We start from the raw sequence: 24157 nt of genomic DNA, 5'->3' as shown, positions 1-24157 counted from the left end.
TAGGCGCCGAGCCTCCATTCTTTGTTTTTAAATTGCTGCATACTTTTATTGAGTATGGCTGTTCTATAACAGTATAATTACCATTCAACTATATCTTATAATGGTCTCCATTATAAACATTGCTGGAATGAATACCCTTGTATACATAACCTGTGTACACAAATCAGAGAGTTCTTCAGATTAGATTATATCTGGCTAAGCATGTTGACTCGGTCCACTAATCTTAGCATTTTGGGAGGTTGCTTGAACCCAAGAGTTCGAAACCAACCTTCTCTATAATTTCTATCCTCAAAAAACTTTTCCCAGTCTAAAATTACATAAATATTCAGTCATAGATTTTATTAAAATCACTTTACTGCTTTCTAGTTTTTCTTTTAAATCTTTGAGTCATGTATTTATCTTATGTAAGATATGAAATAGATATCTCACTTTATATTTTTTACAAGTGACCTGAATAACGTACATTTACTAATGTTTTCATTTCCACTTATTTTTAATTCTGCCTTTATCTTTTACTTACCAAATTCTTATCTGTACTCATTCTTACAATCTCTGTGTTGAACTGCCAGTATCATATTTTGTTGTAATTTTTGTAAATTGATACCATGTAAATATTTGATGATACTTAAATATCTGATAGAGCCAATTGCAGTCCTTTCTACATGTCATTTTTAATTTTTCTTGATTTTTTTTTTTATATTGATGCTTCTAGTCATGGAATCATTTTGTCACGTTTTCTACAAAAATGTCATGAAAGTTTTGATTAAGCTTATGTTCAATTTGTATAATAACCTGGAGAGAAAAATGTATATCTTTACAATATTGAGATTTCCTATATGGGAATATATCACATAATTGTCCTTCTGATAAAATCTCCTCTTGTGTTCTTTAGAAGTTCTGGCATTTTCTAGTTAGTAAGTCCTGCACACATCATCTTAGGCGCATACCTAGGTCTAGGAAAGCTACAAGGTCCAGTAAAGTAGCTACTGGCCACAGATACTAGTGAGGTCATGAAATGTGACCATTCTGCAGTGAAATATGCTCTAAGTATAAGTGTAAAAACAAACAGCCTAGCTGGCTCTAAAACACCCTAGATTTGGAAGGCTAAGTATAAAAAATAGTTTTAAAATACTGATTAGATATATTGAAACAATATTTCAGGTTCTTGGGGTACATCAAGTTTATTTATTTACTTTGTGTGTGTGTGTATGTGGAGAGTAGGCTACCTCAAATTACATATGTGGCTCACATTACACTTTTATTGGAAAACACTGTACCAGAGGGTTTGGGGAGGGAGAGTTACTTTTGTAAATAGGATTTTAAATTAGAAATCTGCCTAGTTTAGTCTGCAAAAAGCTGTTGATTTATATGTGTCTTTGGCATTCTGCCATTTTATTGAACTTATAAAAAATATTTTTAAAAAATTTTCTTTTTAGTCTCTTGTATTTTCTGGTTAAATTGCTGTATTATTTGCAAAAATGATTTTTCCTTTCTAATAGCTATACTTTAAAAAGTATCTTTTTCTTATTTCATTATATTAACCAAAATTTCCAAGATACCATTGAAAAATAATAATAAACCTTTGTTGCTGTACCCCATGACTGTATTAATGTACATAGCTATGATTTAATTAAAAAATAATAATAATAATGGACATTTTTATTCTTAATTCATTATGGATAGTTTTTGTTGGCTTTTGGTTTTAGATGATATTCTTTATCATATTAAGGCAATAGTTTTCTAGGCCTAAATTAATAATTTTGGTATCCTAATATTAATAGAATTTACGTTAAATGCTGTTTTGACATCTGTTAAGATCATTTAAATAATTTTTCTACTTTGAAATAACAATATGATTAATGATCGTCATGTTGTATACCTTGAGCCACCCTTTATTGCTGAAATAAATCCTACCTAGATTTTATCTGTTGGGTTTTTTTGTACTATTTCACTGGGTTTAATTTACTTGCATATTTTACTTGAGACTTTTTGTTTCAATTTTTGCAACAGTGATTTGATTTTGTTTCTTCTTATCTGTTAGTTTTTAGTGTTAAGTTCTGACAGTTCAAGTTTATTGGAATATTTTTTTCCTTTTATTTTCTATGTCCATTTAAATAGCAAAGAAGTTATCACTTACCTAAAGATTTTATCAGTCTTGCCCATAAATTCATCTGAGTGCAATATTCTTTTGGGGACTACTTCTTTAACAATTTTCTTAGTCTTTTCCATTATTTATCAGTCAAATGTCCATAACTTTTGTCTTTTTATAATGCTTTTTGTCTTGAATTCCTTATCTAATTTTATATTGCTACCCTTTAAAAAATTTTGCTTTATTTTGTTTACTCTTTGATTTTTAAAAAATCTATGGTACTACAGAAATATATTCCTCTCTCTCTCTCTCTTTTATCAACATACCAATATCCTGACCTTTTCATTAGGAAACACTCTGCTCCTGATCCCATATGGCTCTTGCAGAATTGACTTTCCTGGTTCTTTGCTCCTTCATAGAGTAACGCTCCTTAGTAAGAGTTGTGTTCTCTTCTATAGTTTCTTGGATTCCTTTCTCTTTCTACTACTCTGCCTCTTAATCATTCAGCCCTCTTTCTCCAATGCACCTTCGTCAAAGTCACCAGTGACCCCCCCATTGCTGAACCCAATGGTCAGTTCTCAATCTTCATCTTTCTTGGCCTGTCAGCAGCATTTGGCACAGTCATTCCCTCCCTATTTCTTTCTTTAGCTTCCCAGACTCCTGTCTTGTGGTTTTATTCTACTTCACTGGGCATTATTTCTCCATCCCTTGGTTCCTCCTCATCTCATCTATCTATAATGAGGGAGTGTTCCAATCCTTAATCCCTGCGCTTCTCCCCTTCTCAGTCTACATCTTACTCCTTGGGTGATCTGACCCAGGATCATGCCTTAAAGGGTCATTATATATTAATAACTATTGAATTTGTATTCTGGTTCTGGGCTGCCCAGATTTGAATATCTGTATTACTTTTACATTCCTTTCTCCTCATAAGAGCACCTGAGATTTCCCCCACTAAACACAAGCACCTATCCACATTCCTGCATACCTGTTCTGCCCTTAGATTTCCCATCACAGCTGTTGATGACCACATCCTTCCCATTGCTCTAGCCAAAAAACCTGGAGTCATCCTCATCTCTTCTTTTTCTCACACTTTTCACCTCTAAAAATAATACATTAATCTTGTCAACTAAACCTTCAAATCCAGAAGTGACCGACTTCTTACCATCTTCATTGCTACCACCCTGATATAGCCCACAGTCATCTCTTTGTTAGATTGGTATTTTAATACTACCTGATCTCAGACTCCTCTCTTACTGACTTTCCGTCTGTTTTCATTCAGTACAACAATCAGAATGATCTTGTCAAAGAAAGGAAGTTATCTCATTCATGCTCAAAGCTCTCCTGTTACCTTCTCAGTAAAACCCAAAGTCTAGATGGACAAGGCCTCAAAGGCCCTATTGCACTTCTCCCAGTTGTCTCTCTGAAACTTACCTATCTGCTGTTACCATTCACCACAGTTTCTTGAGCATGTCTAGGCCCTCCCAGCCTGAGGGTCCTCATCCTTACTACCCTCGGTCCAGATGTGCTGCCCACTCTCCAATATCTTTGTTTTGTTCCTACTATATGCCTAGAACTTAGAATAGTGTATGGTACACAGTAAGCAATCAAATATTTGCTGAGTGAATGAATGATGAATCTTTTTTAAAAATACAGTACAGTAGCTGTATCTTTTAAAAGTCTTATTAGAGGGTCTTTGATTTTCAATAGAATAATTTAAGCCATCTACAAGTATTGTGATAACTGATATGTTTGGTGATGATATGTCCTTGAACTGTTTCTGATTTCTATTTAATACAGCTATTTTTTTTACCTTTTAATTTTCTCTTTGTGTCTTTTATTATATTTATCGAGTTTTTTTACTTTTATTATTAATAATAATGGCTAACATTCCATGTTTACTGTATGGCAGACAGTGGGCTGTATACTTAATACATTTCATTTCAGTTACTCTTAAAAATAATCACATAAGGCCGTGCACAGCGGCTCACGCCTGTAATCCTAGCACTCTAGGAGGCCAATGGGGGTAGATTGCCTGAGCTAACAGGTTCGAGACCAGCCTGAGCAAGAGCAAGACCCATCTCTAAAAATAGCCAGGCATTCTAACAGTCACTTGTAGTCCCAGCTACTTGGGAGGCTGAGGCAAGAGAATCACTTGGACCCAAGAGTTTGAGGTTGCTGTGAGCTATGACGCCACAGCACTCTACCGGGGGTGACAAAATGAGACTCATTCTCAAAAATACCCAAAAGACAACCCCCCCATCACATAACAAAGAAACTATTATTTCTATTTTATAGATGGAATAACTAAAGCTTAGAGAAACTAATAATTTATCCAAATTCACATGATTCATGACAACTGAGTCTCAACCAGGGTTTAGTTTGTCTGAAAGCACATCTTATTTTATATTAATTATATTTCTTTTTGATAATTATTGCCTTTGAATTCTAAGAGAGCATGATTATGAAAATTGATACTTCTCTATTTTTGTCAAGAATGAAACTATTTTCTTGTCCTATAAAATAGAAAATATAAATTCTTCCTTTTTCTACTCTTCCCTTAATCTGGAACTTAAAAATACAGATTTTTGTCCATATGCCTTTATCTTTCTAAAATCATTTTTTTAAAGTTAACACGAGGATCAGAGTATATTAGCCATAATCATTTTAGTTTTAACTTCAGTTATGCTCATGTCATTGTTTACTGCTCACCTCTATATTCTCATCAGTTATTGGGGTTGCACTCTGACCTATTTTCAGCTGTCAGTAAACATTGAGCATTTAGTTGAGGAAAGGTAAGTGCGTCTTCTTCCTTATGTGTTCTTGCATATCTGAAAGTCTCTGTCCACATTAAGAACCTGCCAAGGGTGACAGTCTTTCTCCTTAGAATTCTTTTAATCCTCCTGTATTTATCTAGTTTTCAAGTATTGTGGAATAAAAGCTAGTGCCACATTGTCTTTCCTTTGTTGGAAATTTACTCGTTTCCTCCCTATCTGGATAGAATTCTTCTAGAAGGTTTTCTTTATCTTTGCAATTGAGAAATTGTGCCAGTATATGTCCAGCTGTAGATTTTTTAAATTAGCATTTAAGTATCATTGAGCCTTTTAAATTGAAAACTCAAGTTTTAATTGAGCTTAGGAAGATTTTCTTCTCTTTCTCTTCCTTTTTCTCCTTCATCTTGTTCCAATTGTTCTGCTCTTTCCAGACCTTCTAAAACCCTCATTATGCATATCCAACTTTTCCTGGTTCTACTCCCCATTTCTCTTATCTCTTTAGCATTTTTACGTTAAATTTTGGGAGAATTTCTCATATCAGTCTTCTGACTTCTTGATTCTGGTTTCTGAGGCATCTAATATTCTGTTTGCTGTCTTTGCTAAGTGCCTTTAAAATGTGGTAATCAGGGTTGGCACTTGTAGCTCGGTTGTTAAGGCGCCAGCCACATACACCAGGGCTGGCAGGTTTGAACCCAAACAACAATGACAACTACAAAAACAACAACAAAAAAAATAGCTGGGTGTTGTGGTGGGCATCTGTAGTCCCAGCTACTTAGGAGGCTGAGGCAAGAGAATCACTTAAGCCCAAGAGTTGGAGGTTGCTGTGAGCTATAACTCCATGACACTCTACTGAGGGTGACATTCTGAGACTCTGTCTCAAAAAAATAAAAAAAAAATGTGGTAATCATTTTATCATTTTCAAATATCACTTTACATGTTCAGATTGTTTCCTATTCATGGCTACTAGTTCCTGTTTTATTCATATACTGTCTTCTCAAATCTTACTAAAAATTTGAAAACACAAATCAGAGATTTTATAACATGTATTCCTGCTGCTTGCAACAAGTTTGTTTCAAGAGAAATTATTTACTCTGCTCAGTTAAATTACATTTCTTCTCTTGAACTACTGAATGTTTTGTAATGTCTGATGATTTTCCTCTCACACATCTGTAGAATTGAATGTCTGTTTAATATTAGGAGCTGAGAATAATTCCAAATAAAAGCATGTGGCTCTTTGTCAGATCTTCTACGTGCTGACTGAAAAGGGGCTAATAAATTTATCGTCATTTTACCAATGTGCAACTACAGTAATTCTGTTTGAGTTAGGGAGGTGTTACAGGTGTCTGGATGCAGCCTCTGAGAGGGAGTTCTGACTTTGCATTGCTGTAGCTACCCTTTCTGTCTAGGAACCAGCTGAGCCAATGCTTGTTTTCATGCCCAGCTAAGCAACCTCAGACCTTTCTCCAAAACTGGTCATGGTCCTGGCCCTCATCTCCACACCTTCGGTGTACAAGCTATATTGTGCCATAGTTGAGAGTGCTATGGTAAGATTCCTTCCTCCTAGATTCCAGCAGTGTGGGAATCTGGTTCCCATCAACCTCTCAAAGGTCTTTCTTCATCTTTAAACCCTGTTGCTCGACTTGGCGCCTGTGGCTTAAGCGGCTAAAGCGCCAGCCACATACACCTAAGGTGGAGGGTTCGAATCCAGCCTGGGCCTGCCAAACAACAATGACGGCTGCAGCCAAAAAATGGCCGGGCGTTGTGGTGGGCACCTGTGGTCCCAGCTACTTGGGAGGCTGAGGCAGAAGACTCGCTTGAGCCCAGGAGCTGGAGGTTGCTGTGAGCTGCTGTGATGCCATAGCACTCTACCCAGGGGGACAGCTTGAGGCTCTGTCTCAAAATAAATAAATAAATAAATAAGCCCTGTTGCTCTAAGTTGGGGGTTTGGTGAAGCTGTCATTTATTTCCTGCCTGGGTATCTTTCCTCCTTATACACTGACAGGTGGCATGCTGGTCAGTGCTACCCTCATTCCTTTCTTCTTTGTGGCTGAAATATTTAAGTACGTAGTTGGTACCCTCCCTCATTTCCTGAGTTTCTCTAAATTAAATCCATAGGCTTATAGCACCCTATCAGATCAAAATTCATACTGAGAGTCTCAATAAAAGTGGTTTTAAAACCATTTATATTAAATAAAATTCAAACACCTGACGTTTGGACACAAGCCCACTGGGATTTGGGCCTTTGTACTCAGAGCTCAAAGACACTCTATTGGTTTAGATGAGAATGGAGACTTGAGGAAAGCAAGTTGAACATCTTGTATTCTGAAAATGTATAAAAGTTTCATTGATATCAAGATAATGAAGAAGTAGCCTTTTGGCAGATTTGCTAAAGAAGTTCACAGTTTGTGGGTAATTTCTGAATCTTTTCTAAGATTCATGGTAGTGTTTGGTTCTAACACGGTTCTAGGCTGGTTTGTAGACTTTTCAGAGCACCTTTCCTTAGGAGCACTGCAGGTCCGAAAGTCTCCTTTCTCATCTAGATGGAGCAGGCCCTGTGTCTGACTGGGTAAACAGCCCAGAGCAGTGGTTGCAAACTGCAGCCTGGCACCTGTTTGGTACAGCCCACAAGCTGAGAATGTTTTTTACATTTAAAATGGTTGGAAAAATTTAAAGTAGTATTTCCTGACAAGTGAAAGTAATACGGGAATAAATTTTATTGTCTATTGTAAAGTTTTATTGGGACACAGTGATATGGCTGCTTTTGTGCTGCGATGACAGAGTTGATTACATGTGACATATACTGAGTACGTGTGGCCTGTAAAACTTCACATACTTGCTAAGAAAGTACGTCTGGCCCTTCACAGAAAAAGATTGAAAATCTTTGGCTTAGAGCTTTAAGAGACCATGGAAATGTCATCAGCAAGGAAACTTCCTACCCAGACATTTTACCCCCTTAGGATGATTTTTCTTCTTTCTGGGCTAAATTGAAGAAACTCATAACTTCATTACAGGGCCCATACACTGATTGATACTAGTTCACAAAGCTGGTGAGGCCTGATCTCTGCCAACACCTTCTTCTTCCTGTTTTTACAGTAGTGGTGGAGCTTTGCTATTGGGGTCATTTTAGCACTTGCGGTTCCAACCAGAAGAAAGCTGACGGGGGGTGACAAAGCAACAACATGGAGATGCATGTTTTTCAAGATTCTCTATAGATTTTAATTATCTGTGTTATCTTTGTCTTCTAATCTTGTATCTCAATTATTAGGAATCATTGAAAAATAGCTTGCAATTTTCTTTTTCTCTTTCAGGGTTCTAGAAACTTTCAGGGCCCTTAGAGAACATTATAAAGGGGTTGGGATTGTAGGTGTTAAAAAGACACCTAAGATATTGTCCCACTTATTGCTAAAGAATTAGAAAATACTATTTCTAACATTTCCCAGATTTCCATTGTAAAATTGCAAAATAATGTGATATTTTAAATGTATGAGGTGCTCAGACTTTAAATAAATAACATAACCTTTCCTACTCTCACCATTTCTCTCTCCAGAGACCAACACTGCTCCCAGTTTGAGGTTGTGCATGCATGTGTGTGTGTGTTTTAAAGATAAAATCCAACACGAACGTGAATTCAAAGTAATACTTTCATTTAAATTCAAGACTAGAAGGTTTTTATATAACCTCTTTGAGCTAATGCCCATATCTCTTTTCCCTCATGCTGAGAATCTGGTTCTCTTAACGTCAGGAATTATAGAATATCCCATCATTATTTACTCACTTTACCCTACAGTATAAAGATGGGTGACAGTCCCAGATTATGCATATCAACGTGTCTCCAACATTGTGGTGGCTAAAAATAGTTTAAAATTTGTTTGTGGTTCTTTTTGTCCATAGTGTATACTCGACGAGAGATTCTACTAGAGTTTTTAAGTTTCATAAGACTTTTTTTTCTTATTTTACTACTAGAGTGTTTTAATGTCTCTTGGAATAATTCCTCTGTGTGGTTATGCCACTAACCCAATGATACACATTTAGGTTCATTTGTTTTCTCTATTTTTTTGAATTAAAAATATATAATTTTCTTATATAATTATTTAATAAATGATTCACGTAATTTCAAGACAAATCTATAGAACATGGCTTATTCAAAGGCATCAAAGATCCTATCCTTGTTTCTGAACTACCTCATATCTTCCCTCCCCTATGGGTAACCACTAAAAAAAAAAAAAAATGTCTATCCCTCCATTGTGTTTTTTAATATAAGCAGATACATGTTTATAGATTCTTTCCCCCCTTCTCTTAGATAAATTGACATATTCTAAACAGTTTTTCACCTTGCATTTCTTACATAACAATGTACATTAATACATTATGCATCATACATCTATAATATGTGAGTATATAATATAAAATATATATATCAACATGTTGGCTCAGCTGTGCCATCATTTTATGTCATATTTAAATAGAAGACTTTTACTATGTAGTCTATTCTAATAGCAACCTTTTTTCTTTTTACTATTGTTGTTTTGAGAGCTATCAAGTATTTTTTGTTTCAATATTTACCTTTATACTAATATCCTTACAAAACACATATTATTCCCATTTTCTTTGACCATTTTCTTTTGGTCGCCTACTTTGAGCAAGCACAAAATGAACTAGTAACTTCTTTCTTCCCCTACTTTTATTCTCTTTAAGTGTTTGATTTGAAGTAATATCCCTTTACTCCCAGTCTGCTTATTCTGCTTATCATTTTCTCTTCCCATTCTTCTCCTATTTTTAAAAATTGTACTTCATCTACATTTTCAGAGTGGTTAGTCATTATGTACTATGTATTTTTTCTTACAAGTATGGTTTAGTTTCAGTTTTGCAAGCAAATGTACATTAAATGCCCACTTTGTACCTCATCTCAGTGACTGGTCCTGTTGTTTTGGTTGCCCAAAGTTCACTCTGGTAGATTCTTCAGGGAAGGCAGAGTGGCCTTATTGTATTCCTCGACTTTTGCACATGCATGAGTTGTCTCTGGCCTTTCTTCTGAAAAGTCAGTTTGACTTGATAGACAATCCTGGATCCTCATTTTCTTTCCTGCCAAATCTTAATTACATTGTCACTTCATTGTGTCCTGGCCTGAAGTGTTTCTGTAACAGCAGTCTAATATTCTTTCCCATATCCATGACTTAAGTCTTTTTTTACTGGGTTGACCAAAAGATTTCCTCCTGTTTATTTGGCTCCTTTCTCCCTAATCAAAGGGCAGAACTTACAGAGGGGAATTCTGAGTTAGAAGACAGAAGACATCTGCATCACCTCTGCTTGGACGGACTGGACCCAGCAGTGCAGTGGTGCTTGGATGTGTCTTAGTCCATCTGAACTGCTAAAACAAAAGACCTCAACCTGGTTGGCTTACAAACAACATACATTTACTTCTCACAATTCTGGACCCTAGGAAGTCAAAGATCAAAGTGCTGACAGATTTGGTGTCTGGTGAGGACTTGCCCACTAGTTCATAAATGGTGACTTCTTGGTGTAAGGGGCAAACAAGCTTCCTCAAGCCTCTTTGATAAAGGCACTAATCTCATTCATGAGGGCCCCACCCTCATGACCTAGTCATCTACCAAAAGCCACCTCTTAACTATCATCATATTGGCGATTAGGTTTCAACGTATATAAATTTTAGTAGGAATATGAGCATTCTGACTAGAGCAGATAGCAGAACAAAGACAAAAATCAAGAAGTTTAAAACTGATTTATTTTTCTGGTACTATTGAGAAACATGCTGTAATATTCCAATCATGTAAAAATGGAAATAACTTTATTTTTAATTATTGTCATGTAGTTTAGGCTTTCTCAAATATAAATTAAAAAGTAAGAAAATATTTTTAATTTGTATTAAATGTACTAAAGTATACTCTGACATTTTGACATTAAACTTCCAAAAGAGATTTAATTGGCTTTACAGGAAGTATTTATTTCAAAGTTAAAATGAAATTTAGGAGTTCTGTAGTTTATCCTCATCATTATACCAGTGGAGCAACTAGGGCCTGAAGAGTTCAGTTGACTTGCCCACGGCCACACAAATCGTCTAATCTATCCCCGGTTTCCCACCACACCCTCTCTACATAGAGAAAAATCAAAGCCCTGATATAGATAAGGAATCTGATTGCATAGACTCTTGGAAAAGAAATGATTTTCTTTTTAATCTTTGGTGAAGGTACTTAGTAAAAGAGTCTGCATGCATAAAATAGTCTGAAAGCAATTTTTTTGGTAACTAGATTAAAGCCTGTTTTGTAAATAAAATCTATTAATTAAATACAATTAAAATAAAATAATGGAAAAAAGGAAATATTTCTTTGAAGAAATATATATATATATATATATTGAGACAGAGTCTCAACTTGTCACCCTGGGTAGAGTGCCGTGGTATCACAGCTCACAGCAATCTCAAACTCTTGAGCTTAAGCAATTTTCTTGTCTCAGCCTCCCAGGTAGCTGGGACTACAGGCACCTGCCACAATGCCCGGCTATTTTTAGAGACAGGGTCTCACTCTGGCTCAGGCTGGTATGGAAGCTGTGGGCTCAGGCAATCCATCCACCTTGGCCTCTGAGAGTGCTAGGATTATAGGTGTGAACCACTGCACCTGGCCTAGATATATTTTTTTCAAAATTGTAGAAGTCACCACAAAATTCTTCTAACAAACAAGATGTATTTCTTTATTTAAGATGTTACTGACCTATTCGCACCTTCCACGAGGAAGCATTTATTTTGCAAAACTATAGACTGGAAGTGCCAAACAAAGCAGTAAATTTAGTGGTAGTATAAGTAATAAAGTTCTAATAGTAGAGTTACTCACAATTATAGTTGTAAAGTATCTTACTTTTTCTTGCTTATGTCTTTACATCTATATATGGAGAATATTTGTTCTCTGCCTCACAATTTACCAAAGCATATTTCTAGGCTGAGTAATCTTGACATTGCCTGAGACCTTTCTTTAGTCATTGTAGAAAACTTAGGGAACTAAGCATAATACTGTTTGTGTTTTTCAGTGATGTAATTTACTTATTTAAGTTGCTAATGATAATATAAAACCAGAAATGTATATTACTAGTGAAAAAAATCAGTAGGATTAAATAAAATAAGTAAAAGCTTTTGAAAAGATTAGAGTTATTTTGTTTTTCCAAAATGGATTACATATTTCAGTTCTCTAATTAAAATTAATGATTTAAAATACCTCTCAAACTGTGTATGTAAAGCTTTCATTTATTAAGGATTTTGTGGAAGCTACAAATACTGATATATTGTCTTCCAGTAATCTCTAATATATCTGCATAAATCTTTAGAAAAATATTGTGACAAAGAGTTATTTACCAAGATCCAGTAAGACATGATGTAAATATGAACAACTTGATGAGCAAGAACAACTTTAAATATTTTGTTTTCTATAAATTAGATTTGATTTTAATGGATTTGACATTATTTCCTTGAACACAGTTTTGCCAAGTCTATATTTAGGAGAGAAAATGAGAATGTAAGTTGAAAGAACATTCTATTTTTATTTAATTTTCTCTCTGATTTGTACAAAGTAGGAAGGTTGAAGCATGGCAAGTTGTAGTGACCAGAAGTCTCAAATTCATCTAGAATGATTTTGATTATGTAACCAGTTTTTGGAATACATGATCTTAATACTCAGTAATACCAATGAAGATAATTTAATTGTGTTATCTTATAAGCATTTATTAAGCACTCATGCACCAGGTACCAATTAAGCTTTCTATGTATATTAATTCACTTAATCTTAACAATAACCTTAAGAACTCAATCACGTTAATATCCTTTTTTTATAGATGAGAAAAGGGAGTGAATTAATTTTCCACACAAGCACACGGCTGGCAGGTGACAGAGTTCCAGCAAATTTGCTTCTGACTATAGTAGGGAGGTGGTTCTCCAAGTGTGGCCTCCTGGCCAGCAGCATCAGCATCAGGATGGATATATACTGAACCGCACATTCTCAGGCCACACCCCAGACCTACTGATTGAAAAACGCTAGGATGCAGCTTGATCACCCATGTTTTGATGGGCCTTCCAGGTGATTGTGATGTATAGTAAAGTCTGAGAACCCCTGTCTAGACAAAGCAAGCATCGTCTTTTCCCTGGTCTGGGGCCAGTAGTCAAATAGTGAAGACAGTTATGCAAACATGCTTACTATCAGTCTAGCAAGTGCAGTAAAGGAGTAAAGAGGCGCATAGTAGGAACAGTGCAAGTGCAAAGGAGAATGTGAGGGAATGGGAAGGTTTCACTTTTGCTTTGAGAAATTGGCACTTGAGTTTCAAAGACAGAGGAAGGGCAACCAGTTCCAGTACTTAAAGGGTGTGCTGTTCCGTTTGTCTAGAATTTTAATAAATATTACAGATGACTTCAAAAGGTGCTGAACTTTTGGGCAGGAGTAACATAATCATTGTAGTTATCCTCTATTTTGCCCATTTTCTGGCTATGAGTGTACATCTGACGTGTGTTATTCCTGAAAATGATGGTTAGAAAGTAGTCAGAAGGGATTGTGCAAAGATCATCTAAGGTGATGATATAGACTCTTTTTGCCTAGAAAATTAGCTTTAGAAGTTAGAAAGACTGATCTTCCATAATGGTGCCCATTTCATTTACTTAATATTATTAATAAATCCAAAGGTAAGTCTAGTAAAACTTAGGTCTCTTGCATTGGGATATGACAGACTGAGCATTACAAGATACTATTATAGCTTGCAATACCTAAATCACTTAACCCATTTCGTGAATCATCCCTTACTTTTCAGCATACAGCATTTTAGAAATCCTTACAAAAGGCTTCTAAAGGCCAAATTTTTTGCACTTTTTGTTTTGCTGGAAATAGGGATTAGATATAAAGTAAACAACATGGGCTGACTACACTTAGTAACATCTTCGAAGAGATGGCCCTGATATGCACCACTGTTTTCAATCACTTAAAAGGCAATAATTCAATTATGCCATCCTTTATTTAAGAACTGCCATTGCTTTCAGCTCACTTCCAGGCCTGACACAAGTAAATCACTTCGATAAAAATCCCTTTTTTTTTCCCTCTGAGAGCCTAGCATAAGTAATGATACCAGTGATCTAGCAAGGGCAAAATGAATATAATGTACTTCCTATAGAAAAGCAAAATGTTTCACAGGGCAGTGATTCATTGTCTAATTTGGGAAATGATATTTCTTGTGTGTGTATATGAAAGAAGTTTAAAAGATCTTGTCTAAGCACACTTTTAGAGAAGTAAATACATTCTTCTTTTGAATTTAAATGTTTGAAGTTAGCAGTTATGTACACGTTGTGAACAGAGGAATATACCTTACAAAAATACCATCCATAATTTGGGCCCATTGATGGCCATTCCTTTATACAAAAAGAAAAATTTCTTAGGATCTTGAAGCAAATAACTTCTCTTGTGAAAATAACCATCTAATTCTTTTCTAAGTACGTTTTAAATATTGACAGTGTGACACACGACTCAGACTTATAGGACATCAACTTGAGTATATGTTATAGTTGTCACTTTATTAGGGGTTGCTCAGATCACTTGCCTTTGTTCTCGTTGTCCCCTAAAGACAGTCACTCTGTAATATTGTAAGTAAGTAACCTCAGCTTTCATGAGGTTCTACATTACCAAAATGTGTGTGCATATAATGATAAAAATATATGACAGTTGGCAAAATTTTAAAAATTTTACCTGACACATGATAATTATACACATTTATAAAGCAATTATCGTATTACACATGATGATGGTACACATTTATGAAGATATGTTTTGACACATGAATACACTGTGTAATGATCACATAAGGGTACTAGGCATGTCCACCTTAAACACTTCTTATTTTCTTGTTGGTGAGAACATTAAAAATTCTTTAAGATATTTTGAAATATACAGTACAATATTAATTATAGTCACTTTAGCATGCACTAGAACACCAGAACTTATTCATCTTATCCAACTATGTTTTGTACTTCTTTATCTCTGCTCACCTTTCCCCATTCCGCCCAGCCTCTAGTAACTACTATTCTACTCTGTACATCTATGAGACCATTTTATGTATATTCCACAAGTGAGTGAGATCGTGTAGTTTGTCTTTCTGGCCTGGCATAATTCACTTAATGTAATATACTCTAGGCTCATCCATGTTGCTATAAATGACAGGATTTAGCCTTTCAGTTTTTCTGACCCTATTCCACATAATTTCACTTAATTTTGAAAAAATTAAGTAGAGAAATGAAATGTGCAAGAGATCCAAATTGCAATTCTAAAGATGCAAAATACAGTGTATAAAGTGAAAAGCACACTGGATGGGATTAATGGCAGATTAGATATTGAAGATGAAAAGATTAGTGAACTTGAAGACATGATGATAGAAACTATCCAAAATGAAACACAAGAACAAAGAGGAGTTTTTAAAGATGGAAAATAGCATCAGAGAGTTGTGGAAAAACATCAGGTGGCTTAATATATTTGTAATTGGAGACCCTGAGAGGTAGTTTGGGAGGTAGGAAAAGAAATATATTTGAAAAAATAATGCCTAGGATTTTTCCAAACTTAATGACAACCATATACAAGATCCAAAGAGGCCCAACAAACCTAAGGTCAAGAAGCATGAAAAAATAACACCAAATTACATCATGATCAAATTGCTCAAAACCAGTGATAAAAAGAAAATACTAAAAGCAGCCAGGGAATTAATATACATATTACATAAGAGGAACAGAGTAAGGATGAGAGCAAATTTCTTGCCAGAAACAAAGTAAATCAGAAACAGTGGAGTAACATCTTTGTAGTACAGATGCTTCTTATAATGGGTTCATGTTTGGATAAACCCATTGTAAACTGAAAATATTACAAGTCAAAAGGACATAAGTCTGGGCATAAACCCATCACAATTCAAGGAACATACTGAAATTATCCTGCTTTCACACTACCATAAAGTTGAAAAATCATAAGCTGAACCACTGTAAGCCAAGGACTGTCTATATTGAGAGCAAAAATCTTTTAACACAAAATTCTTTACTTGGCAAACATATCTTTCAAAGAAACAAAAACAGAGATTTTTTTCAGACATACAAAAGTTGAAGAACTCACCACCAGGAAATTGCACTATGGATATATTAAAGGAAGTCCTTCATACGGAAGGAAAATTATACCAGAAGTTCATCTGGATCTACACAGAGGAATGATAACTACATGGATAAGTAGATCAATTTTTTTCATAGAACTTAAATATTTTTAAAGAATAGTAAACTGTTTAAACAGATAGCAATGTAGAGTAAGGGTTATGTAAAAATATAGTATTTAACAAAAATGGCACAAAGGTTAGAGGAGAGAAATGAAAAATATTATTGTGAGGGTCTCATACTGCACTTGTAGGGTATAACATCACTTGAAGATAGAGTGTGACAAGTTAAAAATAAATGCTAAGTCATCCACTAAAATCACAAAATAATTTTATAGCTAATAAACCAACAAAGGAGATGAAATGGAATGAAAAGAAAAAAAAAACCCTAAAGAAGGCAAAAAAGAGGAAAGAGGTAACAAAGAACAGATAGGACAAAAAGGAAACAAACAGCCAAACTTCAACCTGATCATTAAGTATAAGTCCACTGAAATATGTTTTTTATATTTTATATATATATATATATATATAGAGAGAGAGAGAGAGAGAGAGAGAGAGATACAAGTTGAAGTAGAGTGGGAAACAAAGTATAATATGTTAACACTAATTTTTAAAAAAGGTAATGGCTATATTACTATCAAAGTAGTTTTCAGAGTAAAGAATGTTACTCTGAAAAAGGAAATAATAAAATAGACAATTTCACACTGAAAAAGAGTTCTACTCATAAGGAAAACATACGATCCTTCTTGTGTCTGCACCTAATAATAGAGGTGACAAAATTAAAAGGAAAAAGAGACAAATACACATTTATAGTTGAAAATTTTATTTAATTAATTAATTAATTAATTTATGAGACAGAGTCTCACTTTGTCACTCTTGGTAGAATGCTGTGGCGTCCCAGCTCACAGCCACCTCCAGCTCTTGGGGCTTAGGCAATTCTCTTGCCTCACCCTCCTGAGTAGCTGGGACTACAGGTGCCCACCACAATGCCTGGCTATTTTTTTATTGCAGTTTGGCCGGGGCCGAGTTCGAACCCACCACCCTCGGTATACAGGGCTGATACCCTACTCACTGAGCCACAGGTGCCATGCCACCCAATAGTTAAAAATTTTAATATCCCCCTCTCAATAATTAAAAAGCAAGTAGAAAGAAAATGACAAAAATGTAGAACAACACTGTCAACCAACTAGACTCTACTGATGTTTAGAAAATACTTCATCCAATATTAGCTGAATAGACCTTTTTCGCAAGTACACAGAGAACATTTATTATACTATAAATTAGGTAATATTTTTCCACAGGTAAAGTTTGTATATCAATGCAAAATGTTGACAAGTATTACATTTTGAAAAGTAATGTAATATGACTTACATTATTATGACATTTTGTTTGCTTTCCTTATACCCCCAATATGAAATTTCATGTTTGATTTGCCCGTTGTCATTCAACATAACTTTTTTTAATCTTCTTTTTGTCCCTTGATGGTTAATTTGGTGTGATCTTTAGATCATAGCCATTCCAGGAATATATGCCTAAAAAATTATTTGTTATTTGTTTTGGCTTTTAAGAAAAAGGATCTCCAGGTCAGACTTCCAGTACTAAAATAATTTTTATTTAAAAAAATTTTTAACCTCACTCTTTGCTTTATAGACTGGGTTGCAAGAGGAAGACCATCAAGAAAGTCAACATAGCAATATCTGAGGCCCTAAATTCCTTAATGGCTATTTGTGTTTCATTCATAGGTTTTCTGTAGTTTAAAAAGTGTCCGTTACCCAAACTACCCATAATGTCACCAACTCTATAAATTTGTTTGGTTTATTGGTGAACATTGAGCTTTTATGACTAGTGATAGTTTGAACTTTTTGCCAGAAGTTCATCAGATGCATTGAATCAGTATCGTTCATGTAAGTTGAGTATTTGTTAGCTGATGAAGTCAGCATGAAGATTCATTGCAGCTTCTCATAGTAAATTCATTCACTCATTATTTTTCTTAAATTCTATATTCCTGTGATCAGGTTGCATAGCTCCTTGTTCATCTCTTTGTCCCTCATCTTGTAGCATTTCAGGAGTCTTTCCTTACCCTATCCAATTATGCTTGCTTGTGTTTACACACCTGAGGTCTGTCTCTGAAGAGTTACTTTATAATAGAATAAATGTACATGTTTTGAATGTCATCCTTCCTTGAAGTTGTGGCCTTTTGGCTAAGAAAATGGTTTTACTGACTAGTGAATCTCCTTTAAGACTCTGCTCCATTTTCAAATCCTTAATTTTTTAGTTAACATGATGTGATTTTTCACTCTGTAACCTAGGGAAAGTGTGGAGAGCCTGATTCAAAAGCATTCCTATGCCCGTTCACCCATTCGTACCTATGGAGGAGAAGAGGATGTCTTGGGGGATGAGAGTCAGACAACCCCAAATCGAGGTAAGGCAACTGCTAGGGCTGTGGGATTGCTGAGGCAGAGCATGTGAAGGAGATGGGAGTGAGCAGTTGATGAGATGTCTGGTCCTCATACTACATACTGCCCAGAGAGGACTGCAGAAGCCTCTTCAGGAAGGGACAACCCCTGACACTGTTCCTCACACAGGTCATTATTTTGCCTTGAGTTATAACCAGTTATGTTTCCAGGTTTCCTGTGGTTTGGATGTTTTAGTGAAAGGTTATTGAGCCTTTGAGTCAGGGGTCAAGAGTTTCTTGTCTGAGATTTACTATTGAAGGAGTTATTGAACTGTGGGGCAGTCTCTTAGTCTTTCTGAACCTCTTTTGTAATCTGAAAATCAGAGTGTATATCTGTTCCATCTATGTCAAAATAGCTTATTAAGATCAAAGACCACAATGGAAAACACTTTTAAAAGAGGACTGTCCTAATGAAGGGCATTATGCAGAAGCAGTGGTTCCAATGGTCAGAGCAGGGACTGAATTAAGTTTCTGTGTTACAGAGGTTCAGCCCCTCTTCCTGCATCTGGGAAGGAAGTCCAGAGAACAGAGGCCAGAGGTGTCCCATTCTGGGGAAAGCCTTCATATTTTCCATACTATGAAATAATATAATCACTGAAAATGTAGGAAATTTCTTATAATCAATCCAAGTGAGCCATTAGTAATTATAGCTGGTGCTTGAGTAACACAGAGGTTAGGGGCACTGACCCATGTATAGTTCAAAACCTGTGCATAACTTTTAACACCCCTAAAACTTAGCTACTAATACCCTTCTGTTGACCAAAAGCCTTGACTATATGATAGTCAATTAACATATATTTCTTCTTTTATGTTATTTGTATTGTATACTGTAGTCTTATAATAAAGTAAGCTAGAGAAGAGAAAATGTTATTAAGAAAATAATAAAGAAGAGAAAACATATGTACGTTCATTAAGTGGAAGTGGATCATCCTAAAGGTCTTCATCATTTTCACATCGAGAAAGCTGAGGATGAGGAGAGTTTGGTCCTGCTTTCTCAGGGTGCAGAGGTAGGAGAGGTGGAGGAGGTAGAAGGGAAGGCAGAGAGTTAGGCATACTTGGGGTAACTTGTATTGAAAAATATCTGTGTGTAAGTAGACTCAAGCAGTTCAAACCTATATTGTTCAAGGGTCAGCTATATACAGTCAGCAAAGTGAGTGTCAACTCTTTTCTATACCTCTGAACGCTGTGATGTAAGAAAACTTAATCTTGTGGGTTTTCACAGCAGTTTTGGAGATCAGGCAGCTTTGTAGAGACTCATCTATCCAGCCTGCCTTATGGAGATGGTACAGACATTAGGACAAACATCAGATAATTGGAGCTCCTTTTAAGGGATCAGGTCATTACCCACAGGGTAGGGTATTAATGTTTTGGCCACTCTACGGGAATATGGAGGCCCTCAAATGAGTTGACTTTTTCCAATAAGTAAATTCTGTCTTCCCTGCAGGGCATAAATAAGATTGTCTTAGACAGGTAGACTTGCCCCATGGCTGATCTCAGGTGGATTCATCTTTTCAAATTGCAGATCTATTAAATATTTTTGAAAATAAATTGATTTTATAGATAAGTTAATTCTTGATCTATACATTGACAAAGTGTTTCCAGTCTAATGAGTGTTTTTCCTTACAGGGTCAGCCTTTACAACATCTGACAATTTGTCTCTCAGCTCCTGGGTATCATCTTCTTCCAACTTTCCTGGGTTTCAGCACCCACAGTCCCTGACTGCTCTTGGCACCAGCACAGCATCCATAGCAACACCCATTCCTCACCCCATCCAGGGTTCTCTGCCACCATATACCCGGCTGGGGATGCCTTTGACCACCTCGGCCATCGCCAGCTCCATGCAGGGGAGTGGCCCCACGTTCCCTTCATTCCATATGCCGCGATACCATCACTACTTCCAGCAGGGGCCCTATGCTGCCATCCAGGGACTGCGCCATTCCTCTGCTGTGATGACACCATTTGTATAACTTTAAAAAAAAAAAAATAGGAGAATCCAGACCCAGAATGTGCAAATGGGTATGGAAATATAGGACAGAGTTGGGTGTGGGGGTGGGGTGGGGTGGATGGGAAATGGGGTACTGGAGCAGGGGCTTTCCAGGAGACATGGAACCCATTAAAAAGGAGAGCTGGACTCACTAAAATATATCACTAAGGAAATGCACCATGGACCAAGATTCATCTGTAGTTGGAGGACAATTGTGGGTTTAGGAAAGAACTAGTGTGAAGTTCTTAGCCAGCTTGAAAGTGTAATAGCACGAGGCAGATAAATCCTAAGGTGCACTGTTCTTAGTGGTTAACAGTGCTGTGTCTATGTAGTAATGTATAAAACTGAAGTGTATAGGGTTTTTTTTCTGCTTTCCACAGGTTACAAGAATCTTCGAAGAGGCAGTATGATATAACATACCGACCCTAATGACTAACTGAAGCCAGTTTCTCCCTGTAGAAAATGGAAGCTGATAGAGAAATATTTGTAGTGCTGTAGCCTACGCATGTTTAGTTTCCCTTTGTGTTAGTTTGCTGGGGAAGGAGCTGAGATGATGCTAAAGCATCCTGTTTTGTGGATGAGTACATGGTAATGACTTCGCAGAGTTCTTTTTGTACTATTGAAGGGTCAATATCCAACAAGCTCAGTATTTACAGTCCTGTGTTCTTTCTCCCTAATTCTCTTTCTTGCAGCTCCTTGCTATTTATGTAGGGAAACTCTTCCACATACAATTTTGAAGCAAAAGCCTCTCAGTGTTACATTGTGAAACTGAGGTTTGATTTTTCTGGGCTGTGTTCTAAGTACTAATACTACTGATTTTTTCTCTGAGGTTCACTCTAAAGCCCCTGCGTGATGATACATGAGGCTCTTGCTTTCATGTACAGCTGCAATAGGAAGATGGTTGTTCTATTCTGAAAGGAATTTCTCTGCCGTGGGTGCCTAAGCCTCCTTCATTTTCACTTCAGCTTTGAGAGACCTTATGGATGCTAAAATGCACAAATTCTCATTTTCGGTGGATTGACTTTGTTGGGCAATCCCTGATTGGCAAGGATTTGACAATGACCACAACCATTCTAAATGCCTATATATATATATATATATAACTTTTGTTCATACTTCTGATTTGCCCTTTTAACCTACTGTGTTACATTCATTGCCCCATTTACCATTTTTTCTATAATATGAAATTGAATGTTAACTCAGTGATTCCCTCACTGAAATGTTGGCATTTCTTATAAGTAAATCTAAGCATTTTACCCACTTTACTTTCTCAACTCTTGCTATCTTCCTAAGCCTTCCTTTAATGTTTATAATAATAATTACATTTTAGTTCTACATAACCTATATATTATTTTTGAGCAACATATACAATCATTTACAGTAAGGGTAACGCGTTTGGCCATTTGCAACAATTCTTTTCCCAAATAACAGGGATTTAATGAAGTTACTAGTCTTTCAAGTTTAGATACTTAGCATTTCAGCTACAGGATATGATCTGTCCTCATAGCAAATTTCTCCAAAACTCTACTTTAATTTTTGTATGCAATATTCATTCTCTTCTGTTCTTACTGCAAAAGTATTGAATCTGTTAAAAGAGATGGGAAATATTGGTACTGACAGTAGAAGTATATTTGGGGGTAAATGCAATATATTTATCACATCAGACTCCTGCAGGGTTTCCTTTAGTTGTTTTAATGTTAGTCTTTTCCAAATCAAATGCTTTTCTTGGGCACTTCCAGCCTATAAAACAAGGCATCAGGCCCAGCCTGACTTTGTGATGCTGTTGGATTTTACACCTGCCTTTCTCCTTTATACCCCAGAGTTTACTTACACAGAAGTCTGGACTGTGTTAACATGGCATCTCAGAGCCCAAGCAGACACTGTAGATTATTTTCTAACTTCTTGCATGTTATGCTATAGTATCCATAGGTAGTTTGTTTTCAAAGTATAGATGTGAATTTCTTTATAAAACAGTTACAGGTAATGTATAAAATAAATATCCATAGAGCTAAGTAGGGGCTTAATATTTACTAGTTGGCCTGTTGCTGGTGCTCCTTCGAATACAGAGTCCTGCTACTTAAAGCAGGAATAATGAAAGATGCTATTTTACTGATGCTACTCAATACCCTGATAAATTACTAGCCTACTAAAGCAAATCGGTGTCTGAATCTTCTTTTCAAAGAGAATGAAAGGATTATTTTAATATGTACTATTTTGACATTTCTCCCAGTCTGTGTCTCAAAGTAGGTTTGTGTGTTTCTGTTAAATATGGTTTTACATTAGTATTTCCTGACTTTTTATAACTTTATTTTGTAATTAAGCAATATAAGACTAAAAATAAGTAGCGTGCTTAGAGAAAAGCAAAGACTGAGATATCTAAGCATGCTCTTGAAAAATCAGACCTGAAATTCTAAATTAGATTTATTTTTCACCTATTGGTATTATCTGAACCAGCGAGAAGAAGCACAAGTGAAGTGGATCTTAACCTAATCAGAGTCACTCTAGCTATAGAACCAAGGGGTAAAAATTACCCCCACCTGGGTCTTGCTGAGCTATTCTGTTGTTGATTCTTATTAACCCCTGGGAATTCAGTATTTAAAATTCCAAAGTCTATCTTGCCAAAAGTAATTTCAGGAACTAGAGATTTAATGGGGAATACAATTGAATAATAAAGACTATGAATTATAATGTGTTTGAAATAAATTTAGGTTTCCCCCCCCCCCAAGTATATTGTATCAAAAAGCCTGGCTAATGGGCAGTGCTGTGCAAAACAGGTCCTGCCAGACCTGCTTTATCTCACTCTAAGGAATTAATTCAGAACTGACAAGGTTCTGCACTTGTGATTTGTTTTTAAAATATTTATCAACGGTTTTGAGTAAATTTATTGGCTTTTATTAATTTAGGAAATCTTCCCCCTCTTCCGTCTACCCTTAGTAATACATAGGCAAACATATCCAGCTTGTGTGTAATGTATCACAAATGATTAGGTAACAAGGTCTAGGTTAATGAACTTATATTGCATTGCGGGTCCTTTTGAGTTTATAACAATGGCATATGCTCTAGAAGGCCTCCTACCATTCCTTGTAGGTGGACAGAGAGTGGGAGATATTAAGAAGCTTCCTGGTAATAACTGGTCATGTAGCAAAAGCTGTGTAGGGCTGTAATATAGGCGTGACATTGACTTCTGGGGCATTCCAACATCTCCTCTCCTCTACCACATCTTTGTCATTTTTTTCCTCCAGCCAAAATAACATTCTCCCCTCCCATCTCTTCCCTTCACCCCCAAAAAGAAAAATAAAAAGAAAATCCTCTAAAAGCCCCCAACATAAGTTTTCTTAGAAGTGAAGCATCCTCATTTCACACTGCCTATGAATCTTTCAAAGAGATGTTAGCATATTTATGCCATTTCTGTATTCCACACTAGCTTTTCAGGCTATCCTGCTTAAATATAAGCTGAATCATCTTTAAATAAAGGGGACGGAATGACTTTACAGCCCATTAAATACTCAGTCAGGCTTAGCCATGACTCAATAACTAAAAAGTTCAAAAATTCAGTTATGTAATGTTCAGGATAGCTTATTGCAAGAAAAACAATATTTTTACTCAATCTTCCAATGAGTAAGAAAACTGTTGTCATGATTAGACATGTAAAGAATTGATAATTATTACAAACAAAACAGTACATATACCTTCAATCT

General features: G+C 35.9%; 1 protein-coding gene across 1 annotated transcript in view; it reads left to right on the top strand.

Moving 5' to 3' along the window:
- TBX20 (T-box 20) overlaps positions 1 to 20442 on the top strand; it is a 49343-nt gene extending 28901 nt beyond the window's left edge. Inside the window, exons 7-8 of the mRNA XM_003788580.1 lie at positions 18330 to 18442; positions 20102 to 20442. Of these exons, the coding sequence (XP_003788628.1) occupies positions 18330 to 18442; positions 20102 to 20442 (454 nt within the window). The remainder of the gene's footprint in view (positions 1 to 18329; positions 18443 to 20101) is intronic.
- The last annotated feature ends 3715 nt before the right edge of the window (positions 20443 to 24157 follow it).

This window comes from Otolemur garnettii, unplaced genomic scaffold, assembly GCF_000181295.1.
Source record: "Otolemur garnettii isolate 467f Iridium unplaced genomic scaffold, OtoGar3 scaffold00028, whole genome shotgun sequence".
In the NCBI taxonomy this organism is placed as follows: domain Eukaryota; kingdom Metazoa; phylum Chordata; class Mammalia; order Primates; family Galagidae; genus Otolemur; species Otolemur garnettii.
This window is presented reverse-complemented; position numbering and strand designations above follow the sequence as displayed.